Source organism: Penicillium vulpinum (assembly GCF_028829585.1).
Source record: "Penicillium vulpinum strain IBT 29486 chromosome Unknown utg000003l_segment0_segment0, whole genome shotgun sequence".
NCBI classification, from domain to species: Eukaryota; Fungi; Ascomycota; class Eurotiomycetes; order Eurotiales; family Aspergillaceae; genus Penicillium; species Penicillium vulpinum.
This window is the reverse complement of record NW_026643243.1, coordinates 8,428,511-8,447,286: the sequence shown is the minus strand read 5'-3', so window position 1 is coordinate 8,447,286 and position 18,776 is coordinate 8,428,511. Positions and strand designations below refer to the sequence as shown.

General features: G+C 48.7%; 10 protein-coding genes across 10 annotated transcripts; 5 read left to right on the top strand and 5 right to left on the bottom strand.

The window, feature by feature from the left end:
- Positions 1 to 562: 562 nt before the first annotated feature.
- N7479_008235 (lumazine synthase RIB4) lies at positions 563 to 1,310 on the top strand (the record flags this gene model as incomplete). Its single annotated transcript, XM_057255929.1, has 3 exons — positions 563 to 605; positions 664 to 829; positions 911 to 1,310. The coding sequence occupies 3 exons, from the start codon at positions 563 to 565 to the stop codon at positions 1,308 to 1,310; spliced, it is 609 nt and encodes a 202-aa protein (XP_057109791.1).
- Positions 1,311 to 1,510: 200 nt separating this feature from the next.
- Positions 1,511 to 2,749, bottom strand: N7479_008234 (proteasome core particle subunit alpha 7; the record flags this gene model as incomplete). Its single annotated transcript, XM_057255928.1, has 5 exons — positions 1,511 to 1,837; positions 1,912 to 2,238; positions 2,377 to 2,535; positions 2,611 to 2,676; positions 2,747 to 2,749. The coding sequence occupies 5 exons, from the start codon at positions 2,747 to 2,749 to the stop codon at positions 1,511 to 1,513; spliced, it is 882 nt and encodes a 293-aa protein (XP_057109790.1).
- Positions 2,750 to 3,356: 607 nt separating this feature from the next.
- N7479_008233 (uncharacterized protein) lies at positions 3,357 to 4,137 on the top strand (the record flags this gene model as incomplete). The annotated part of the gene is made up of 2 exons (XM_057255927.1): positions 3,357 to 3,455; positions 3,520 to 4,137. 2 exons carry the CDS (start codon positions 3,357 to 3,359, stop codon positions 4,135 to 4,137), a joined length of 717 nt encoding a protein of 238 aa, XP_057109789.1.
- A 578-nt stretch (positions 4,138 to 4,715) lies between these two features.
- On the bottom strand, positions 4,716 to 5,063 carry N7479_008232 (mating alpha-pheromone PpgA; the record flags this gene model as incomplete). Its single annotated transcript, XM_057255926.1, has 1 exon — positions 4,716 to 5,063. The coding sequence occupies one exon, from the start codon at positions 5,061 to 5,063 to the stop codon at positions 4,716 to 4,718; it is 348 nt and encodes a 115-aa protein (XP_057109788.1).
- An 815-nt stretch (positions 5,064 to 5,878) lies between these two features.
- On the top strand, positions 5,879 to 7,409 carry N7479_008231 (isocitrate dehydrogenase (NAD(+)) IDH1; the record flags this gene model as incomplete). Its single annotated transcript, XM_057255925.1, has 5 exons — positions 5,879 to 5,908; positions 6,013 to 6,070; positions 6,131 to 6,205; positions 6,273 to 7,176; positions 7,235 to 7,409. The coding sequence occupies 5 exons, from the start codon at positions 5,879 to 5,881 to the stop codon at positions 7,320 to 7,322; spliced, it is 1,155 nt and encodes a 384-aa protein (XP_057109787.1). The 3' UTR covers positions 7,323 to 7,409.
- A 500-nt stretch (positions 7,410 to 7,909) lies between these two features.
- N7479_008230 (18S rRNA methyltransferase BUD23) lies at positions 7,910 to 8,818 on the bottom strand (the record flags this gene model as incomplete). The annotated part of the gene is made up of 2 exons (XM_057255924.1): positions 7,910 to 8,729; positions 8,796 to 8,818. The coding sequence occupies 2 exons, from the start codon at positions 8,816 to 8,818 to the stop codon at positions 7,910 to 7,912; spliced, it is 843 nt and encodes a 280-aa protein (XP_057109786.1).
- Positions 8,819 to 9,034: 216 nt separating this feature from the next.
- On the top strand, positions 9,035 to 9,773 carry N7479_008229 (uncharacterized protein; the record flags this gene model as incomplete). The annotated part of the gene is made up of 2 exons (XM_057255923.1): positions 9,035 to 9,104; positions 9,163 to 9,773. The coding sequence occupies 2 exons, from the start codon at positions 9,035 to 9,037 to the stop codon at positions 9,771 to 9,773; spliced, it is 681 nt and encodes a 226-aa protein (XP_057109785.1).
- A 604-nt stretch (positions 9,774 to 10,377) lies between these two features.
- Positions 10,378 to 14,449, bottom strand: N7479_008228 (GTPase-activating protein BEM3; the record flags this gene model as incomplete). Its single annotated transcript, XM_057255922.1, has 2 exons — positions 10,378 to 11,027; positions 11,080 to 14,449. 2 exons carry the CDS (start codon positions 14,447 to 14,449, stop codon positions 10,378 to 10,380), a joined length of 4,020 nt encoding a protein of 1,339 aa, XP_057109784.1.
- A 919-nt stretch (positions 14,450 to 15,368) lies between these two features.
- On the bottom strand, positions 15,369 to 17,063 carry N7479_008227 (mitochondrial distribution and morphology protein; the record flags this gene model as incomplete). The annotated part of the gene is made up of 3 exons (XM_057255921.1): positions 15,369 to 15,500; positions 15,554 to 16,755; positions 16,808 to 17,063. 3 exons carry the CDS (start codon positions 17,061 to 17,063, stop codon positions 15,369 to 15,371), a joined length of 1,590 nt encoding a protein of 529 aa, XP_057109783.1.
- Positions 17,064 to 17,812: 749 nt separating this feature from the next.
- Positions 17,813 to 18,684, top strand: N7479_008226 (pre-rRNA-processing protein PNO1; the record flags this gene model as incomplete). The annotated part of the gene is made up of 3 exons (XM_057255920.1): positions 17,813 to 17,882; positions 17,936 to 18,576; positions 18,628 to 18,684. The coding sequence occupies 3 exons, from the start codon at positions 17,813 to 17,815 to the stop codon at positions 18,682 to 18,684; spliced, it is 768 nt and encodes a 255-aa protein (XP_057109782.1).
- Between the last annotated feature and the right edge of the window lie 92 nt (positions 18,685 to 18,776).

Here is an 18,776-nt window from a genome sequence, read left to right as displayed (position 1 = left end):
TGAAACATAAAACTCGGTATTTATTAGAAGATACCCACTACTTCATCTCTACGAATGTGAATACGAGTATAGATAGAAGCCAAGTCTTGAAATGGCTCTATGTTTATTACGCGGATAGCCTTTCCAACTCGGTATAAATACGATCTAGATCGCCTATTCCCGTACAGCGTAGGCATTATCTAGAACTATACCTTGCTCTGTATACTATGCTAGCTCTGTATGCCTTACTTTGCATGCTCTACAATAGCTTATCTCTAGGCGTTTTCAGCTTCGGGACAATGGAATCTCATTTTATTTTATTTTTAATCTATCCATTGCCTATTGCCGTAAGGAGTCTTTATCCAGCTGTAAAATTGAACTATAGAATGATCTCATTGGGCCAATTCCGCTCAACCGCCGTGTTCGGTGTTGACATTCCGCCTTCCCCCACCAAATGCGGGACCGAGGGTTTTCGCCCCTCAAGCTCTCTGATTCATAAACATTTGTCAAGCTCAATTCTCCCAATTCCCAAGGAAAAAAACATCTTCCCCCTTTTTTAGACTAATCATCCCACTCAAAAAAAATGACTACTATTAAAGGCCCCGGCGCTGCCCAGACTCACGATGGTAAAAGCAAACAATAGCCCTTGGAGTCACCCCCCAGCTAATGCCGATTTTACAATAGGCTCCGGCCTCCGCGTGGCGATTGTGCACGCCAGATGGAACACAGTAATCATCGAACAACTGGTATCAGGCGCGAAGAAGCAGCTGCTCGCAGCCGGCGTGACCGCGGACAACATCACAGTCCAGACAGTCCCCGGCAGCTACGAGCTGCCCCTCGCAGTGCAACGGTGAGTGCGGGGACACCATCACAAAACACACACTGTGTACCGTGCCTGTCGAAATTGGCTTTAACTAACACCCTTTTGCAGCCTTTACGTCGCCTCCCAGCTCCAGGCCAACTCCTCCGGCGAGGGCGTCAGTGCCACCGACCTCCTGTCATCGCCCACTACCGAGGTGGCCGGCTCTGCCGGGTCCACAAGCGCCAAGAAGCCCTTCGATGCTATTATTGCCATTGGAGTCCTCATTAAGGGCGCTACTATGCACTTTGAATATATCGCTGATGCCGTCAGCCATGGGCTCATGCGTGTCCAGCTTGATTCCGGTGTTCCTGTCATCTTTGGACTGCTCACTGTTCTCACCGAGGAACAGGGATTAGAACGGGCTGGACTTGGAAATAGTGGTATGCACAACCATGGTGAGGACTGGGGTAGTGCTGCTGTCGAGTTGGGATTGAAGAGGAAGGAGTGGGCTGAAGGCAAGATTCTGTAATTCTTGCAATAGATTAGTAGATTGCTATTGTATTTGAGGATCAAGGGTTGAGGGCTATATTGGAACCCTCTTAACATATCTGGTGTGGCTTTTTGGAACCTAAATGACTTGATCCTTGGTAAATTGTTTTTCGTTGGAGTATGAAAGGAAACACAACTTCACAGAACCATAATTCTTTGGGGGCATAATCTATTACATGTTCACTCTTCCATCTGTTCGCCTTGACCCTTGTCCTCCTCCTCTTCATCGTCTCCTTCCAGAGAGCGCTTTGCTGCTTTCTCTGCTTCCTCAAGGAGCTCCTTTGGCACTTCCTCATGACGACCCTTGGTTGGTCCATCCATCGAGCTGATCCACGACATCTCGAGCTCAAAGTCCTTATCCTTGCTATCCTCGTGAGCAACGTAGATAATGCGGGCAGCTTCCTTCACACCATCTGCCAAAGACAGATTACCCGAGGCAAGGTCTAGTTTCTCGAGTTCGGCTTTGGCGGCCTGTCGTCCCTTGCCAGTAGCAGCACCGTAGTATCCCTGCCAAACCAATTATTGTCAGCATATTCAACCACCTACACACACAAACATGTCACAATGTGGTCACAACGTACCCAATACAGTCCACTAGGCTCGATCATGTATAGACCAGGACCTCCCGCTTTGGCACCCTCGACCTTTCCACCAGAGCCGGACTTGGGTCCAGTACCAACCTGTCCGTCAACTGGAAGCTCTGCCTCGGTATCCCACCCACCAACAATAGCAGTCACACCGAAGGGCCGTACGCTGGAGTAGAGAGTGTACGCCTGCACGTAGCCACCCAAGCGATTGGCAAGCGCAGAGGTCGGAATGGGACCTTTGTATGTGCCTCTCCACGAGGAAGCCTCATCTCTAGCTCTGGAAACAAAGTGACGACCGTCGGGGACGAGTCCAGCAGATACCTGCATTGGTAGAAAGAAACCGGATTAGCAACGATGTACTTTGAAGCCCTTCCCTAATAACATGTCATGGTATGGTTTTGACGAAAACGCATTGCTTTGGGAAGAGGTGATATGGGTAAAAGGAAAACGGGGTCCCACAATTCCAACATGACGATCGACTGTTGCGATTCTCTTGTTCGCGCCTGGCTTTAGGAGCTTGCTCGTGATGATCTTCTCCACTGCCAACACTACACCATCCTTGCATCTGATTCCGACAGCGGTGCCTCCGTTTTCAACTGCCTTGACAGCATATTCGACCTAGATGGTATATGGTCAGCATCGTAAAGCTGGGATTCTGTTGCTCGTTCACGAGCTAGGTTGTGTTTGGTTTACCTGGAAATTCCGGCCGTCTGGCGAGAACACCGAGTTGGAGAGATCGTAGCCTGTGCCGATTGACGTCTAGATAATCATTCTGTTAGCTTGATTGAGATACAAGATAACATATTGTGTAGATCGGAAGCTGACTGACCATGATTTTGGTGAGGATGCGATGCGGTGAGCTTCAAGAACAACAGACGTCACCGTGGGTAGGCCGAAAGAGTTAATCTGTATATTGGACAGATAAGGGAAGAGAATGGCAGGGTTGGAGGGTGACTATGGATAGGTAGGGTGAGGTTGGAAGCTCTGGGGATGATAACGGAGGTTCCTAGGCACTAAGCAGTGACGCTGTCGCGTCACGGGGTTGCCTGGCAGAGCTTCCAGTCACATGACCTTGAGACACCTAATTTTGGTACTTCGGTTTGTACGTCTTCTCTACGAGTTTTATGGGTACTACTTCACTTATCTTGTAGTATTGGGTGTTGTATGGGCACACTATGGATACTATAGTGGCATGTTGTGGGTATATTAGAGTCATGATATGCAGTATAACATTTGAGCATCTCCTAGTGGCCCCTCGGACTGCAGCCCAACCGAACAAGCACTTGGGCATCTTTGCCCCTCGATCTAAACAAAAAAAAACACAACAGTTTCAATTCTTTTCTCATATTCAGTTTTGCAAGGAACAAAGATTCGAATTGAGCTTCAACATTTCTCTATTCATTCGGATATTGTTGAACTATATCAACATCTACCCCTCCATGTCTTCCTCCATACTACATCAGTGCCCGCACTGCGGGCACGTCTCCGATATCTCGAATGCACTTGCAGCTTTTATCGAGAACCCTCACTGTAAACAGGTAGCTTACGCTCGTCTTGTCTTATTATTCCAAGGAACCTGACCAGGAGGACACATATATATAGTGCGGCATGTCTGCTTCGGAAAGCAACACGAAAGTGCAGGACGAACTGGCAGCTCTATTTGATAGGCAAATGAGTATGACACAACTGCATCCCGCCCCTAGAGAAACGATCATACCATCTCAAGCGCCAGAAACTGCATACAGCATCACCCAACACTACCAGCACACCAACCAACCTACAAGCATGGATGTTCTACGACATCACGGTCTTGATCCAAGTTCCCTTACTTCGGACCAGCTTACCCTTTTTGAAAACGCCGATTCAGAACAGAGAGATCGTTTGATTCAAACATGGCAGCTCTATTCGCAGTTTGGAAATGAAGCAAATGCCCCTGCTGGGGACTTTGCCATGCATGATTCTGCTATGGACGACAGTGGAGATGGAAATACCTATGTTGATGCTGAACCATACATGGTATCTGGCTATGAGAACGCCAATCAAGCTCCCCATCTCCCGAAAGAGCCCACCACTGGTGAATCCTATGTTGGCTCAAAGGACCCGGTGTATCAAGGTCAACAGTGGTGGGAGCTGACAAAAGCTGGTCCAATGGAATCGCAATATGGTGCATTTGAAGAGTCGAGAAGATATTACCCTAGCTGTGGTGTATACCACTATTAGTTTTGTCATTTCTATCATTGTTGTATTTGCCCTTCGCCTTCAAATGTTCTAACTAATATGAAAAAAATATACCAACTAGATTATATAGTTCCATCTTCCATCCTTGGCCTAAGGAATACCTAAATATCAAAATATCACAAAATGAAAGCCAAATTTAGCAGCAACCTAAGATGACCGAAATATCTTGTCTTTTGGGATTTCGAAAAGAGGTGTTGTGTCAAATGGGGATGGCATTATTTGCATCTAGATACATATTTCTCAGAGTAACGATCCATCAACCCCCGCAATTCAAATGTAGATTTAACTAGAAACTAGAAATCAATGCTATGACCAACGGTGAAGATAAAAGAGTGTTCGCCATTGGCATTTTCATAACGCATCCATAACATGCCAACCGGGCTTCCCTGAGAGCTCTCACATCGAAAAAGTAGTCGATGGTGTGCATATTGGCGATCAAAAAGAGAATCATCAAACAATCCCTACCGATAGCAGCACAACGGAACTCAAAATTAGAGGAGACACTGGGAAAAGTCAGTCGATTGAATCCTCCAAAGAATAGATGAAACTGTAGCGTACCTTTACTCTGAGTAGTCATCTTCTTCTTCGAGAGCAGCCATGGCATATGCGAGAGCATCGCTGGTACGCTTGACCTCATCGGCGGCGTCGGCGGCACGCTTAGCCTTGTAGCAACCCTGGCCAATGTGGCCACACCACTTCTGGAGGACCATAGGCAAGTTGCGGGCCATGGCCTCGGCGAGAGCATCAGCCGAGCGCTTGACATCGACGGACGCATCGGCAGTTCGCTTGCAGCCCTGGCCAATGTGGCCACACCACTTGGGAAGGGTTGTGCCGGGACCACCTGCGACAGCGGCGGCGTGGACGGTGCCAGCAGCGAGAACAGCAACGAGGACGGAGGTGCACTTCATCTTGATTGTTGAAGAGATAGAAACCGGGGTTTGGAATTGGAAGGTTGGTTCGAGAAGCGAAGGATAGAGAAGAGACTGAGAAAGCTCGATGATGGAGATGTCTGGAGAAAAAAATGTAGGAGACGAACTGCAACGAGGTTTATATATTCCTGAAGACGAGGTATCATCGCTGGTTCAATAACCGTATAGTCATTGAGAAAGGCTTGTTGGCCATGGGTTCGAAGAGCTCGTTACTCCGAATGGAGGCATGATCCTGAATAGCGTTCTTTGTCGACCGATATCAGCCCGAATAGAGGTACTGTTCGAGGTTGCCCGTCCTGAATAGGGATCTTATTGACGATGTCCACTTGCCACTCCAATAATGAACCGAGGTCTCGTATAGAGAAGTCTAGGGCAAGCCATCATCTCGAATGCTTTGACAGAAAAGTAGGCTAATAAGCCAAGTTAATTAGCTAGAGTGTGTTAGTTAGCATCGTATATATCTTCTTTTGTTCGAGTTGACCACTGACCTTAAAGTTGTGACATTTGTGAGGACCAGAAGAGGATATGAATAAGAATTGGCGAAAGAAACATAATTTTCGGGGATTAAATGAATAAGGATGAAAATTTTAGGATATTCATTGTTTCATTGTTTAGTAGTCCACCCAAGACTGCCCAAGTATCCATTGAGATAAGATCGGGCCGGCGCTAACCATGCCGAGCCCATCCGGAGGCTTTTTTTCCCGTTTTCACTGATTCCCTTTTCCAACCCCCTCGAATTTGGTGATTCGTGATTCTGTCCCAATTTCTTTGTTTAATCCCCGACTCATTTGAAAATGTTCTCCAGAACGGCACAGCCTGCCCGGGTAAGATCTCATTTTTGCTTTTTCCGTGTTTCCGTGTTTCCGATGTTTCATATCTTTTCTCAAGGCAATTGGGGGCTTCGCTAACATCACCTTGTTGTGTATAGACTCTGCTCCGCAGCGCTTCCGCAGCTTCCACCCTCGGTCGCTCTATTCCCGCCAGAAGTACGCCATTGATATTTCCTCATGTGCTTCGCAATCACCCCCGCTAACCAATTTGCGCAGCCTTCGCCAGCATTCAGTCGGACATCTTCAAGCCTACCAAGTATGGTGGCAAGTACACCGTGACCCTCATTCCTGGTATGCCTCACATATTTTGCGCTTTTTCTGCTTGCCTTGCGCATGCTCTGAACTAACATTGGATAAGGTGACGGTATCGGCGCCGAAGTCGCCGAATCGGTCAAGACCATCTTCAAGGCCGACAATGTCCCCATTGAGTGGGAGCAGGTCGACGTTAGCGGTGTTGACGCCGGTAACAAGCACTCCGAGGAGCTTTTCCGCGAGTCCCTGTCTTCCCTCAAGCGCAACAAGCTCGGTCTGAAGGGTATCCTCCACACTCCTATTGAGCGCTCGGGCCACCAGTCCTTCAACGTTGCCCTGCGTCAGGAGTTGGACATCTACGCCTCCATCTCTCTCATCAAGAACATCCCCGGTTACGAGACTCGCCACAAGAATGTCGACCTCTGCATCATCCGTGAGAACACCGAGGGAGAGTACTCCGGCCTCGAGCACCAGTCCGTCAACGGTGTTGTCGAGTCCCTGAAGATTATTACTCGCGCCAAGTCCGAGCGTATCGCCAGATTCGCTTTCAGCTTCGCCCTTGCCAACAACCGCAAGAAGGTTACCTGCATTCACAAGGCCAACATCATGAAGTTGGCCGATGGTCTCTTCCGCAGCACATTCCACAAGGTCGCTGAGGAGTACCCCACTCTGGAGGTGGAGGACATGATTGTCGACAACGCTTCCATGCAGGCTGTGTCCCGCCCCCAGCAGTTTGACGTGATGGTCATGCCCAACCTTTACGGTGGCATTCTGTCCAACGTCGGCGCTGCTCTCGTTGGTGGACCCGGTGTTGTCCCCGGTTGCAACATGGGCCGTGACGTCGCTGTCTTCGAGCCCGGCTGCCGTCACGTCGGTCTTGACATCAAGGGCAAGGATCAGGCCAACCCCAGTGCTATGATTCTGTCTGGCTCCATGCTTCTGCGTCACCTTGGTCTCGATGATCACGCCAACCGCATTTCCAAGGCTGTCTACGATGTTATCGGTGAAGGGTGAGTAAACCAATACCCTTGTGGAAAAACGACCAGCTTACTGATTTTCTTCTTTTAGTCGCACTATGACCCGCGATATGGGTGGTCAGGCTACCACCCACGAGTTCACCCGGGCTGTTTTGGACAAGATGGAGGCGTCTCTGTAAATTTTGGAATCCCCCGCGCTCCAACATACCTACCGCTACGATTGAGGATGCTGCCTGCTGATTCTTGGAATGTGTTCCACCGTGAATTGGTCGGTGTGGTCCTCATTTGATGTATTATCTTTCCTTTCAATTTAGCTCGAAACGTCCCCGGCAAGTTATAGCAATAGACACTTTTTCTTTTGTGATCATAACATGGACATTCATTGCATTAGTAGTTGGGTATAAACATCAAGGCCATGAATATTCAATGGGCCAACTTCATATCACGGTGCCCAGAAGGTAAAGAGCTCAATCTTCAACCCTCCAACCGGTTGCGAGGCCTCTAACAGGCACCTCACAATCGACTAACTTGACTCGAGTCGAACTTGTAGAAGGTGAGCATCCCTCGACAAGACTATGTGATCAAATTCCGATTCAGATGTGTGGATAACGCTCAAGGGAATGCGCATACACAGACAGAATGGGTGAAAGCTATATACTTGAGGATGAATGACTTGAACACTCTTTCCATCCAGGCTTTTTCTCCTTTTTTTCTTTTCTTTTGGTTGAATCCACCAACGACGAACGGCGTCTGTAAAGCAGTTCAATCAGAAAGCGATTCGTCGTTTGCGGCCAGTGTATTTCGACGTAGCCTTGACAACCTTGCCCTTCTTCGTCATCTGCTCCTTTTTGTTCAAAATCCAAGCCTTATCTCCCTTCCTCGGTGGCCCACGAGCATTATTGATCTCCGTAGCCTTGCGTCTCGCATCCAAGACATTGACATCATCCATGCCGTTCACAACACCAGTAATATCACCAGTCAAACCACCACCACCAACAGTCAGAACCAGATACAACTTGCTGCTCTTAGTGCCGGGGTCATCTTCAAGGATACCCGCACCAAAGCCAGCTTTGATTGCAGCTCCACTGATCATACTCCGCTGGACATCGTTCTTCGGGTAGAACTGGCAAACCGCACGACCACCCCGACGAAGACTGGCATACAGACCTTCGAAGAAGCGTCGCAGACGACCTTCAGGACTGACATCGCTGGTTTCCGCATTGCACAGCCACTGGATCGCACTGATGCTGATTGCGGCGTCGAATGTGCCCGGTCGGAATGGGACGCCCTGGCCGATATCTGCGAGGAATAGATCGCCTTCCACTTCGCGTTGTAAAGCCACGTCCAACATGCTGGGTGAAATATCCATCCCGACCCAAGTGTGCGGGCCACCTTGTTCGGGCTCAACTTCCGATAGCATTTCGCCGGAGAGACCGGAGCCGCAGCCGAGATCGAGAATAAAGGAGGGGGATTTTAGGTCGAGAAGTTCAAGTGCACGACTGGTCATGCTGGCTTGAATGTTGCGAATTCGCGAGGATTTCGTATACTTTCGCGATTCATTGTCATTGTAGAACAGGTCCGGAGGGCTGGGGTTTCGAGAGATTAGTTTTTTTTTCCTTCATGATCTGTGGAGTAGAGCCAGGCGGTCATACAGGATATCTTCAGGGCGCGACATGGTGTGTGGTATTGATGTGCAAGTTGCGTTGCAAGTTGCAAGTTTGGAAAATCATTAAATTATTTTTGGTTGTGCTGCCTGAGGCATCAGTACCCCAAAACGTCCACGTTCCTCCGATTGCATCTCGAATCTCTCTCTGAGGCAGATTGCCTCGTGTATTACTTTTTTGCTTCTCAACATTACGACCATTCTATAGCTCTGTAATCACTGGGCATCATGTGGATTCTACCGCTAGTTGGATATTTCGGGGTCGTTGTTGGGTTTGCCTTTCTCACCTTGGCCATAGGTATGAAGCGACATATGCAATCATAACAACAATGGAAAACTGACTTTGAGATATTCAGCTTCGGGACTCTACTACCTATCCGAGCTTGTGGAAGAACACACGGTTCTTGCCCGCCGTGTGTTGACCCGTCTGATCTACGGCATCATCGCTATACAAGTTCTGCTTATGATAATTGACCGTTTCCCTGTATCACTATCTCTGCTAAGCATTGCTTCGCACATGGTCTACGCCAGCAATCTGCGCCGATTCCCCATCGTCAAACTATCCGATCCTCTTTTCCTCCTCTCCTGCCTTCTAGTTGGTCTCAACCACTGGCTATGGTTCCGCCATTTCTCGAAGCCATTGCCTCCGTCGAACAACTGGCGTCAACCGTATGGAGTCAGTTATGATGAGATGCCCTCTTTCTCCGAAGTCGCTTCATACTTTGGTCTGTGCGTTTGGCTCGTTCCATTCGCTCTGTTTGTTAGTCTGAGCGCGGGGGAAAATGTGTTGCCAAGCATGGGTTCTGAGTATGCCACTGGGACCAAACCCACTGGCCTAGGTCCCTCTGATGGCAAGTCCAAGAACAAGGGAATGGCCAAAGCCTTGGTAGATGGTGTCCGAGATTGGACAAGAGAGACCGGTGAACTTATGGGTCTTTGGAGAGGAGAAAGTACAACACGATTTTGAGAGAACGAGGCCACGGGAATTGATGTTACATATAAATGAGATAAAATGAAATAAAATTTGTGTTCCGCCATCACAGGTCGTGTAAATTGTGAAAAAAATAATTTGGCAAAATGTGCCACCCAGCCTCCATATCGCGTAACCGTAGACCACCAAATTTCCAGATAAATAAAAGCAGATAATAATATATCCATGGACATCGAGCCCTAGTGGAAGCGCTGAAATGTGGGGGGAAAGAAATAAAAAGGCGAATAATAAGAAAATGAAGTGAAAGAAGAAAAAAAGAAGGGGGTATAACGACGGTCAAAGTTGCTGACCATAGCATGGGGAACTCTCAACTCCAAGATAGACAACCCATCAAATCTGGTGTGCAACCACATCTTGGTTACCATTATCATTATACATTCCCTCGCGACTTTGATGGCTGAGATTGCCAAGTAGGTTAAGTCATCATTCTGCGGTCGTGCAAGTCGTAATTTTTCTGGACAAAAGAGGCATGACCACTAGGACAGTCCAGAAGAAGGGCGTGGAAAAAGAAAAATCAGTGAGAAGCGAATCATAATTCAATTGCCCTGGTGGAAGGAAGGATCTTTATGAGCAGTATAGATTAGTAAAGGCCGTGAGGATCTTCTGGTGTTTGGCTCTTACCCTCCATAAAGAGCATTGAACTCTCCCGTCGCTTCGTCTTTGCCGAGCGAGTGTCTTCTGAGCTAGGTACCAACATGCCATTCAAAGAAGAATACGAAGTGCCAGCACCCGGAAGTTGGTTGTACTGCTCATGTCTGGACGACGCCGGTTGGTCATAGCTCGGTTGCATTGGGGTAAAACCAGTGTCCTGGTGTGTTCTGGAGCCATCAGAAGGACCGTTCACATCATTAGTGGTTCGGAACGAAGTCTGTTGGTACGAAGGTGTAGGGAGATCTGAGAACATTTGATGACGTGGGGAACGAATATCATCGGGCGAGAGGGTGTTTTCAACCGTTAGTTCCCTAGCCGGTTTGACAAGGCTCGAATCAGTATTATCCCCAAAGATACTATCGTAGTCTGTAAGGAACATCGAGAAGACCGGCGCCGGAATATTGAGGGTTGGGGCAAAGACAATGCCCACGTTCCTGACCGTCATCTTGTTAACGTCGGAATTGTTCACAATCTCGATCAAAAACTGCGATAGAGCCCGTAGCAATGCGAGGTTGGGCTTAGGTAGTCTATGCACTAGAGAGTGGAAGGCAGCGACCTTCTTTTGGCGATCGTCGAGTTCTTTTCGGCAGGTTAGCAGGATAAAAGACTACAACGCCGGACATGTACATACCAAGAACGCGAAGGAAGTCCAAATGAAGTTCCCGGGTCAAAACTGTCGTCGGAAGCTCTCGAAGGTATTGCTTGAAGAGAGAAGCCACAGCATGAATGTCGTAGTACTGGTCTCCAGACACGAAATCAACATCACCTTCGGTGTTGAAACGTTCTTTCAAAGCTTTGATCACCACATTGGAACCGCTTAGACGGAAGATTCCTTCTTCTAAGGCTGCTTCCTTGGCATGGAGATATTCAATGCAGCGATAAACCACTGCCGGCAGCTCCACATCAATGCCTGGCGGTCCGCAATCCTGTACGGCCTCTGCCAGGGGTATACCGAATACAGGCCTAACAGGACCTGTCCTCTCAACATTGTTGCTTGCTACTAATGTATCGCTGCTGGCCTGGGTGGCAAGATCAAAAGAGGACCTGGTGCGGAAACCCCAGATACTGCGTTTCTTCTCTTTTGTCGATGTCTTTGCCTTGTTGCCCCAGGCTTCCACGTCCTGAATGACTGTGCCGTTTGTGGGCCTAGATATCATTCTAGGAGACTGCATTGTGTGATCGGGATGAGACATAGCCATATCCCTGAATTCTGCCGACAAAGCCGCCGGGATTCGTGGGGATCGGGGAGCTTGCTCAAGGGTGGAGCCAATAGTTGGAGGCTCGGCTTGCACTGCGTCCTCAAAGCTGAAACCTTGCACAGAGCCTCCTAGATCCTGGTCGGGACTATCAACTCCTCGGCCAGATCTCTTGCTTCCGTTGTTGAATATTTTAGACTTAGTCTCGGCCCCGGAAAGTAGTTGCCTTTGCTGGATCTGAGATTCTTCTTGAGATTGAGGCTGACCTTTGGACGATACGCTCCCACGTCCCTCATTCTCGGAAGAAACACTCTCAACATATTCCATGAGAGCATCAACCCATGTGTCGCGCTCCTCGTCGCTCTCACCGCAAAGAACGTGCCGGACAAGTGCCGAGGAATCCTTTTTCTTCGGTTCCAAGATCAAAAATGCATGGCGATACTGATTGTCAATGTCTTCCTCGCCCCCAGGAGGCGAAGCACTCTCAGTGGATTTTGGTGATTGCTTGCCGATCTGGGCATGATGAAGTTTGATAGTACCCATGTGGGGACCACCTGGAGATTCATAGTACCTCAGTTCGGGTCCATTTAGAATAAAATATCTCGCTTTCCAGCCACCAAAGTTCTTGCCTCGTTTGGTCAAGTAACCTTCCTTTTGCGGCTTTCCGTCTGGTCCTCGTGGCACATCGGGCCTTGTTTGGGCGTGGCCTTTTAGCAGACTTGTCTCGTCGTCTCGAGGCTCAATGGCATCACATGTCAAAAAGCGGCAGATAGCTAGCGCGGCACTCTCGTCCATTGGCGTGTCCAAAAGTCTGTCGAAGTACGCATTCAGGGCGGCACGTCTCAAATCAACCTTAGCAGGTGAGTGTCCGCTGAAAATACTTCTATCCGGTAATTTTCCGGGGAACGGAGAAGATTGTCGGACTTGCTGATCCAGCTGTGGCAAAGCACCTATGACCTTTTCAACTCGCCATAGCTCTGACATCTCTGATCGTAGGATCACACTGAGAGTGAAAACAGGCTCCTCGTCCAGGGGCTTAGATACCATATAACTGTTCCGGGAAGGACGAAGCCGCGACGAAGATACTCTGACTTGAATCAGAGGAAGGGCATTCGGAGGCAAAAGCAGGCCCTGATATTGATCAGACATCAATCCTCGGTAAATTTGATTGTCGGGAAAATTTGGGGATCTCGGGCTGTCAATCATGACTGTGGGATCGATTAATGGAATAGAGCCACCGGGACGTCCCGAAGGGATGGGAGCAAAGCCCATGGGGTGGTTGGCCATTCTTGGTGAGAGCGGTAATCCTGGGCCCTGATAGCCGGCTGCCATGGAAGTGGACAAGTCTCGTGGCATGCGAGGCATGGGGGAATTAATAGGTCGATCTTCTGGCCTCGGGCTCAAAGGCAGTCCAGGGCTCATGGGCATGGCGGCGATAGAGCGCCCATTAAAGGACGAAGCGGGAGGAGGCCGAGAGCCCAAAAGCGACCCCAGTGAGCTAGAATCGCCCACATTGGGTGGTGATCTCGTAGAAAGCTCCCTGGGGACCGTTTCTGGGCTACCGATTGCTGTATCCCGGGAGTTGTGAGAGGATGCCACCTGGGGCAGTCCCATAGAAATATCCTTCTGTAGCGCAGCTTCGCGGTCCTCGTCATCCTGCTCTCTCGTCTTTCTCCGCCCACGGCCTGCACTCGGGATCCCATTTATATCCTTGGTGTCACCGTAATCAGAACCAGAATCGGAATCGGAATCGGAAGCGGAAGATGCTCTTTTATTTTCTGTTGGTCGTAGATTCAGAGGCGCAGGCGGTGCTTTGCGAGTGGGGTGGGGAAATCTGCTCTTTCCCTCTCCTATTGGAGATGAGGTATCTATGGCAGAGACTGGGCTTGTGGTGTTTTCGAAGCCCCGCCGAGAGGTTTCAGATGGTGGGACAATCGATGGTTGGTCAGGTTTGCGTGACACATTCTCTTTGTCACTGCTTGGTGCAGCCACAGAGGCTAAGGGCTCGGCAACAGGCAACGGCGGAGCGTCTTGTATATCTTTAAGCTTCTTCCGATATTTATCCTTCTCCTGAAAAGCACGCTCTAGATCCTTGTTAAGACCTAGGATTAAAGTCCTTTGTTTGTCAACCAATTTCCAAAGTTGCGCGTTCTGAGAGGCCGCTTGGTGTTTCTCTTTCAAGAGGTGCATGATCACAGCCTCGGCAGATCCAGCGGCATTGATGAGATTATTAATGTCGGCTGAACTCAGAGCATTGACATCGAAGGCCGATCTCTGAGAGTTGGAGGACAGGGATGAAATAGCAGAGTCAATCGACGAGGTGCGAGGCATGACGCGATGGGGCGTGCGGTCTCCCGGCATCGAGTGTATAGAGCTGACGGAGGAAGAGGCAGATCGATCGGGATCTGGCGCACGGGATGGTTTTGGCATACTGCTCTCACTAGGCCGGCCACTGGCATTCACAGATTCTGTCCCTACCATTTCTGGTGATTGCGACAGTGGCGCAGTGTATATTGCATTTGCCGCGCGAGTGGTTGGCGACCGATTCTGGGAGGAAGTAGGGTTGGATTTCGGAGAAAGGGGGCTCTGGGATGACGCAGATCCGTCGACACCGTACGACTGAGGCAGGGAACTTGTATGCAACGGGGAAGGTGTGATATGTCGAGAACCAGGAGCAGGTCCAGGTCGTTGATCAGATCGCGCTAGATAATCCCGCGGGATGGGGCCGTTATTGACAGGGTAGCCGGACTGGTTCTTGGAGGAAGTTGGCGAGCTTTCATCACTCCCTCGCGGAACTTGCGACATGGCTGGTGTAGGAATCGAGACTCATCAGAGGGGTCACGTTCGGGGGCGACACGAGGCGAATGCCCAGAGGAGGCGAGAGCGCGGAATCCCGGAAGCTGAACTTTAAGCGCCAGGGAGTTAAAAAAAAGGGGACCTGTCAACCGATTGGAAACAAAATAACGGTAAAAACTCCCTTGGTGGCACAGCCCTGGAGAGAATGAGAGTTGAGAGGGTGAGAAAGAGCTTAAGAAAGTGAAGTGGGGGCAAAAAGGGGGTTTCAAGCTAATACGAATAATAACAGATCATAATAATAAGATAATTATAAAATAAACGGTGATCTTGGACAACTCAGTACTTTTGAAGAAGAAAATAAAAGAGGAAGAGGACTTGAGATGTTGGTATGCAGAACTGATCCCTTTCAATCTCCCGGCTCCCTCTCCAGGGCTCCAGCTACCTCGGAGTTACCTAACAGAGTATCGTACCTAAATGAGTAAAATGCTGAATCTGTTTCTTTTCCTCGGTCTTTTTTTTTAATTTCATTTTTTATCTATCAAGGAATGTATTGTCTATGGCCTTTTACGAACATTATTATAACAGGGAAAATGGATATATGTATTATTCGTAGTACAAAGCCGTCCCAGCATTCGGCACAACTGCGGTGCAACTAGAGCAATATGAAAGTGATCTAGAACTATCGGAGAGCTGGTGATTAGTAGAATGATTTGAATATCCAGGGCAATACCTTGGAAGACCGTCTCACAGTTGCACTAGTTTGAGTTGCGTTTTCTACTTAGCTTGAAATGGATTCTATCTTGAAAATAAAATAACCTAGACTCCTGTAAATGCGACCGCAATGACTATAATACAGACCAAATGAAAAAGAAAACCTCCCCCCCCCTCCAAAAAAAACGCCAGTCAAATGAGGTACATAACGGTACAATTAGGCGATGTTGCCAGCCATGCCCATGAAAATAGCCTGGGCGGCCAACTGAAGGGACCAAAACCCGACTTTCTTGAACCGCCTTTTCCGGGCTTGATCATCCACGACATCTCGGGCAAACGCGTCGTAGGTCTGGAGAAGTTATCAGTAATGATCTGTAGGAGAAAAAAAGAATGGGTACTCACTGTAGCTGACAAGTCATCCATCAGGCCACTGTCAAATATGGTCCAGCTTCCATCAAAATCGCCAACGCGCTTGACTAAACGGCAATTGATGGGAATAAAAGTGCGCTTGGAGTTGATATAGGCAACGATAGGGCGAATCAGTGCGTTGTTGATGTACGAAAGGTCTCGGGTGAAGATGGGTACGACAGCTCGAACGTTGTTAAGATGCACGCGCAAATCCATAGCAAGGAAACGTCGATCTTCAGTCTCTGATTCTGGACTGGAGTCCGAAGACAGAGGCTCTGGGTAACGGTTGGAGGTAACAGTGGCCTCCAACCGATCATAGAAATCAACCATCACCTTGGCCAAACTCTCATCATTTTCTGCAGGTAACATGATGTCCGCTACAATATCCACAGTCCCTTCGTGAATCCAAGAGAAAGGGCCCTGAACACCACGGTTGAGATGGTCGACATTGAGTCCGTCGACTCGAATCCTGTTATGTTTCTTCCATGGGCTTGGCTTGCCATCTTCCTCTTCCCCGTCATCGTGCCGAATACCAGTGAATCCATGGGTTTGACGAGCGTGAATTGTAAACAAAGAGTTGTCATAAGACCCAGACATCATGTTGGCAGAGAGGAAATCGTAGAAGAGCCATTGTTTTCGCAATTGAGGGAGATCGCACGAGAAGATGCTCACAGAGAAGGGACGGAAGTTGTCCGGTTGGTAAACGGTGACAAGCAGATCATGCATCTTGAAAGAGTCGATCTCAAAGTCGCCAGGATTATGCTCATGTCGGTACGATTTAGGATCCAAGTCCTCCTCCGGCCAATAAACATGGCGCCGGTCGACGACACCCCGTATGCCCTTAACCTCGACATCATGAAGTGGGCCCTTTCCATTAAGCCATTTGGTAAATGATAGTGTCACGTTGACTGTCTCGATCGACAAATCGAATTGTGTATAGTTAGTATCTTCCTCTTCAGCAGATACTGTCTGGGAATCTTCGAATCCAGTGTCACCTCGAGCTGCGGCCGCAGCTGCCGCAGACTTCGATGACCCCTTACTGACATGACCTGTGCCCTGCCCTGGCCGTTTTGAAACAAAGACATTCTTGAAGGTGATGACGCCATTTTTCCATTTGGGCACGATTGCAGATTCAAAAACAACTTTGACCCCAGAAGACTTGGTGAGATAGTTGCCCACCCACCCTGCTAATGTTTCTGTTCAAGCACATTAGTATCTAGACCTTAATGCAACAAAAAGTGGACGTACCTTGAGCAAAGACTGTGTTGATCGCAAGGATCAGAAGAGAGAAGAAGGTTGTAGTTCCTACGACGACCCAAACAACGTGGCCCAGCAAAACCCACGAGAAGAAGGCAGTCATCTCATCCAAATTGTAAGGACGAACACTTCTTATAGAAAACCATTTGAATCGTACTTTGAGGCGTGACCAAAACCCAGTTGCTGCGGCTAAAAGTTCCTCCTTGGTTGGCCGATGTAGATGAGGCATATTTGGTAAGCGATCCATTAAGTGGCGATTGTTCGTTGCTGGTTGTTGAGTATCTTGGGATGGTCTAGCTTGTGAATGTGTGGTGGAGCCGGATTGGCCGGATTTCTGGGAATGGTCATTTTCGTTGCGTTCATGAGTGTCTTGAGAGGCTTCTTTCCCATCTCGACGGTCGTTCGAGGTATGTAAAGTTCGTTTCCAAACATAGTGGGCGGCAATTTTGGGAGAGGAGATGATGCATGTTGCAGTAGTGTCCGTAGCAGCTGAGCTAGGTGAGATTCCGAGGACGAAAAAGCCCCCAGAAGCGAATCTTTTAGTGAGATGGGTCGGTTTTTTTGGCAGTGTGGAGATATATCTTGAGTGACTTAAAAGGGATGAATCGAGGATTAATCTTGAGCTATAAGCATCGGAGGCCGATACGCGATTTATTCGTATGCGACCAAGAAATGGATTTGCTGTATCCCAGATATGGGCATACAGCCGGCGTCCCAGATTGGCAGACATCTTTGTCTTTACATACTGGACATGAATGAGAAATCCAGAAAGTAGGACAAACACACTGTTTCATATACAGCCGTTGACTTGTTGACAAGGAAGCTTCCAAGCTTGCGCGGGTTGGAAGAACCTAAATGAAATCATCATAGTTTGTCTTGTTTGCATCAAAAAATTCCGCTTCCGCCCACACTTCATTTTTCCGGGAGGGGGGAACTGATTAAATTTTGCGATAACAGTTTTTTTATTAAAAAACACTTCATTCTTAAAGCAACACAATGTCGGCACCTACAGCTATTCGCCAGCCAGAGCAGGCCCTAGGTCTTCACCCTGAGACCATCTCTCACGGTTTGTACTGGATCTGATATGGAAAAATCCTCTTCACCACTGACAATCAATAGATCAGGATGATGAAGTTTTGATCGATGTAACAGCCATGAACGAGGGCGCTCCGATTAACCCCGTCGCTGAGTCTGCGGAGGATAACGAAATGCGCATCGATGAGGAAGGTCGCCCTGTCTTCACCCCTGCCAAAGACGTCGCCGCCGCATATAAGATCGAAACACGAAAGGTGCCTGTCCCACCGCACCGTATGACCCCACTCAAAGCGAGCTGGGCCAAGATCTGCCCTCCCATTGTCGAGCATCTCAAGTTGCAAGTGCGAATGAACATCAAAAGCCGATCAGTGGAATTGCGAACCTCCAAGTTTACCACCGATGTGGGAGCTCTGCAAAAAGGTGCTGATTTCGTCAAGGCCTTCACTCTTGGCTTCGATCTCGACGATGCGATTGCTCTTCTCCGACTTGACGATTTGTACATCCAAACTTTCGAGATCAAGGATGTGAAGACTCTGGGCGGAGAACATCTTGGTCGTGCCATTGGACGTATTGCAGGCAAGGATGGAAAGACCAAGTATGCGATCGAAAACGCCAGTCGGACACGAGTGGTACTTGCAGACTCGAAGATTCACATTCTGGGTGGATTTAAGAACATTCACATTGCCCGAGAGGCAATTGTCAGCTTGATTTTGGGTAGCCCTCCGGTAAGCCTTTGTCGTATCAATCCTCAAAGGAAAATTTCTAACACAAAACAGGGCAAGGTTTATGGCAATCTCCGGACCGTCGCCTCGCGAATGAAGGAACGCTTCTGATTGCACAACTCATTTATCTCATCCGGCATGGTGTGGGCGTTCAGGTGCATCGGGTTTTACGCTGTCTTCTTTTTCTTGATCTTAGAGGCCTG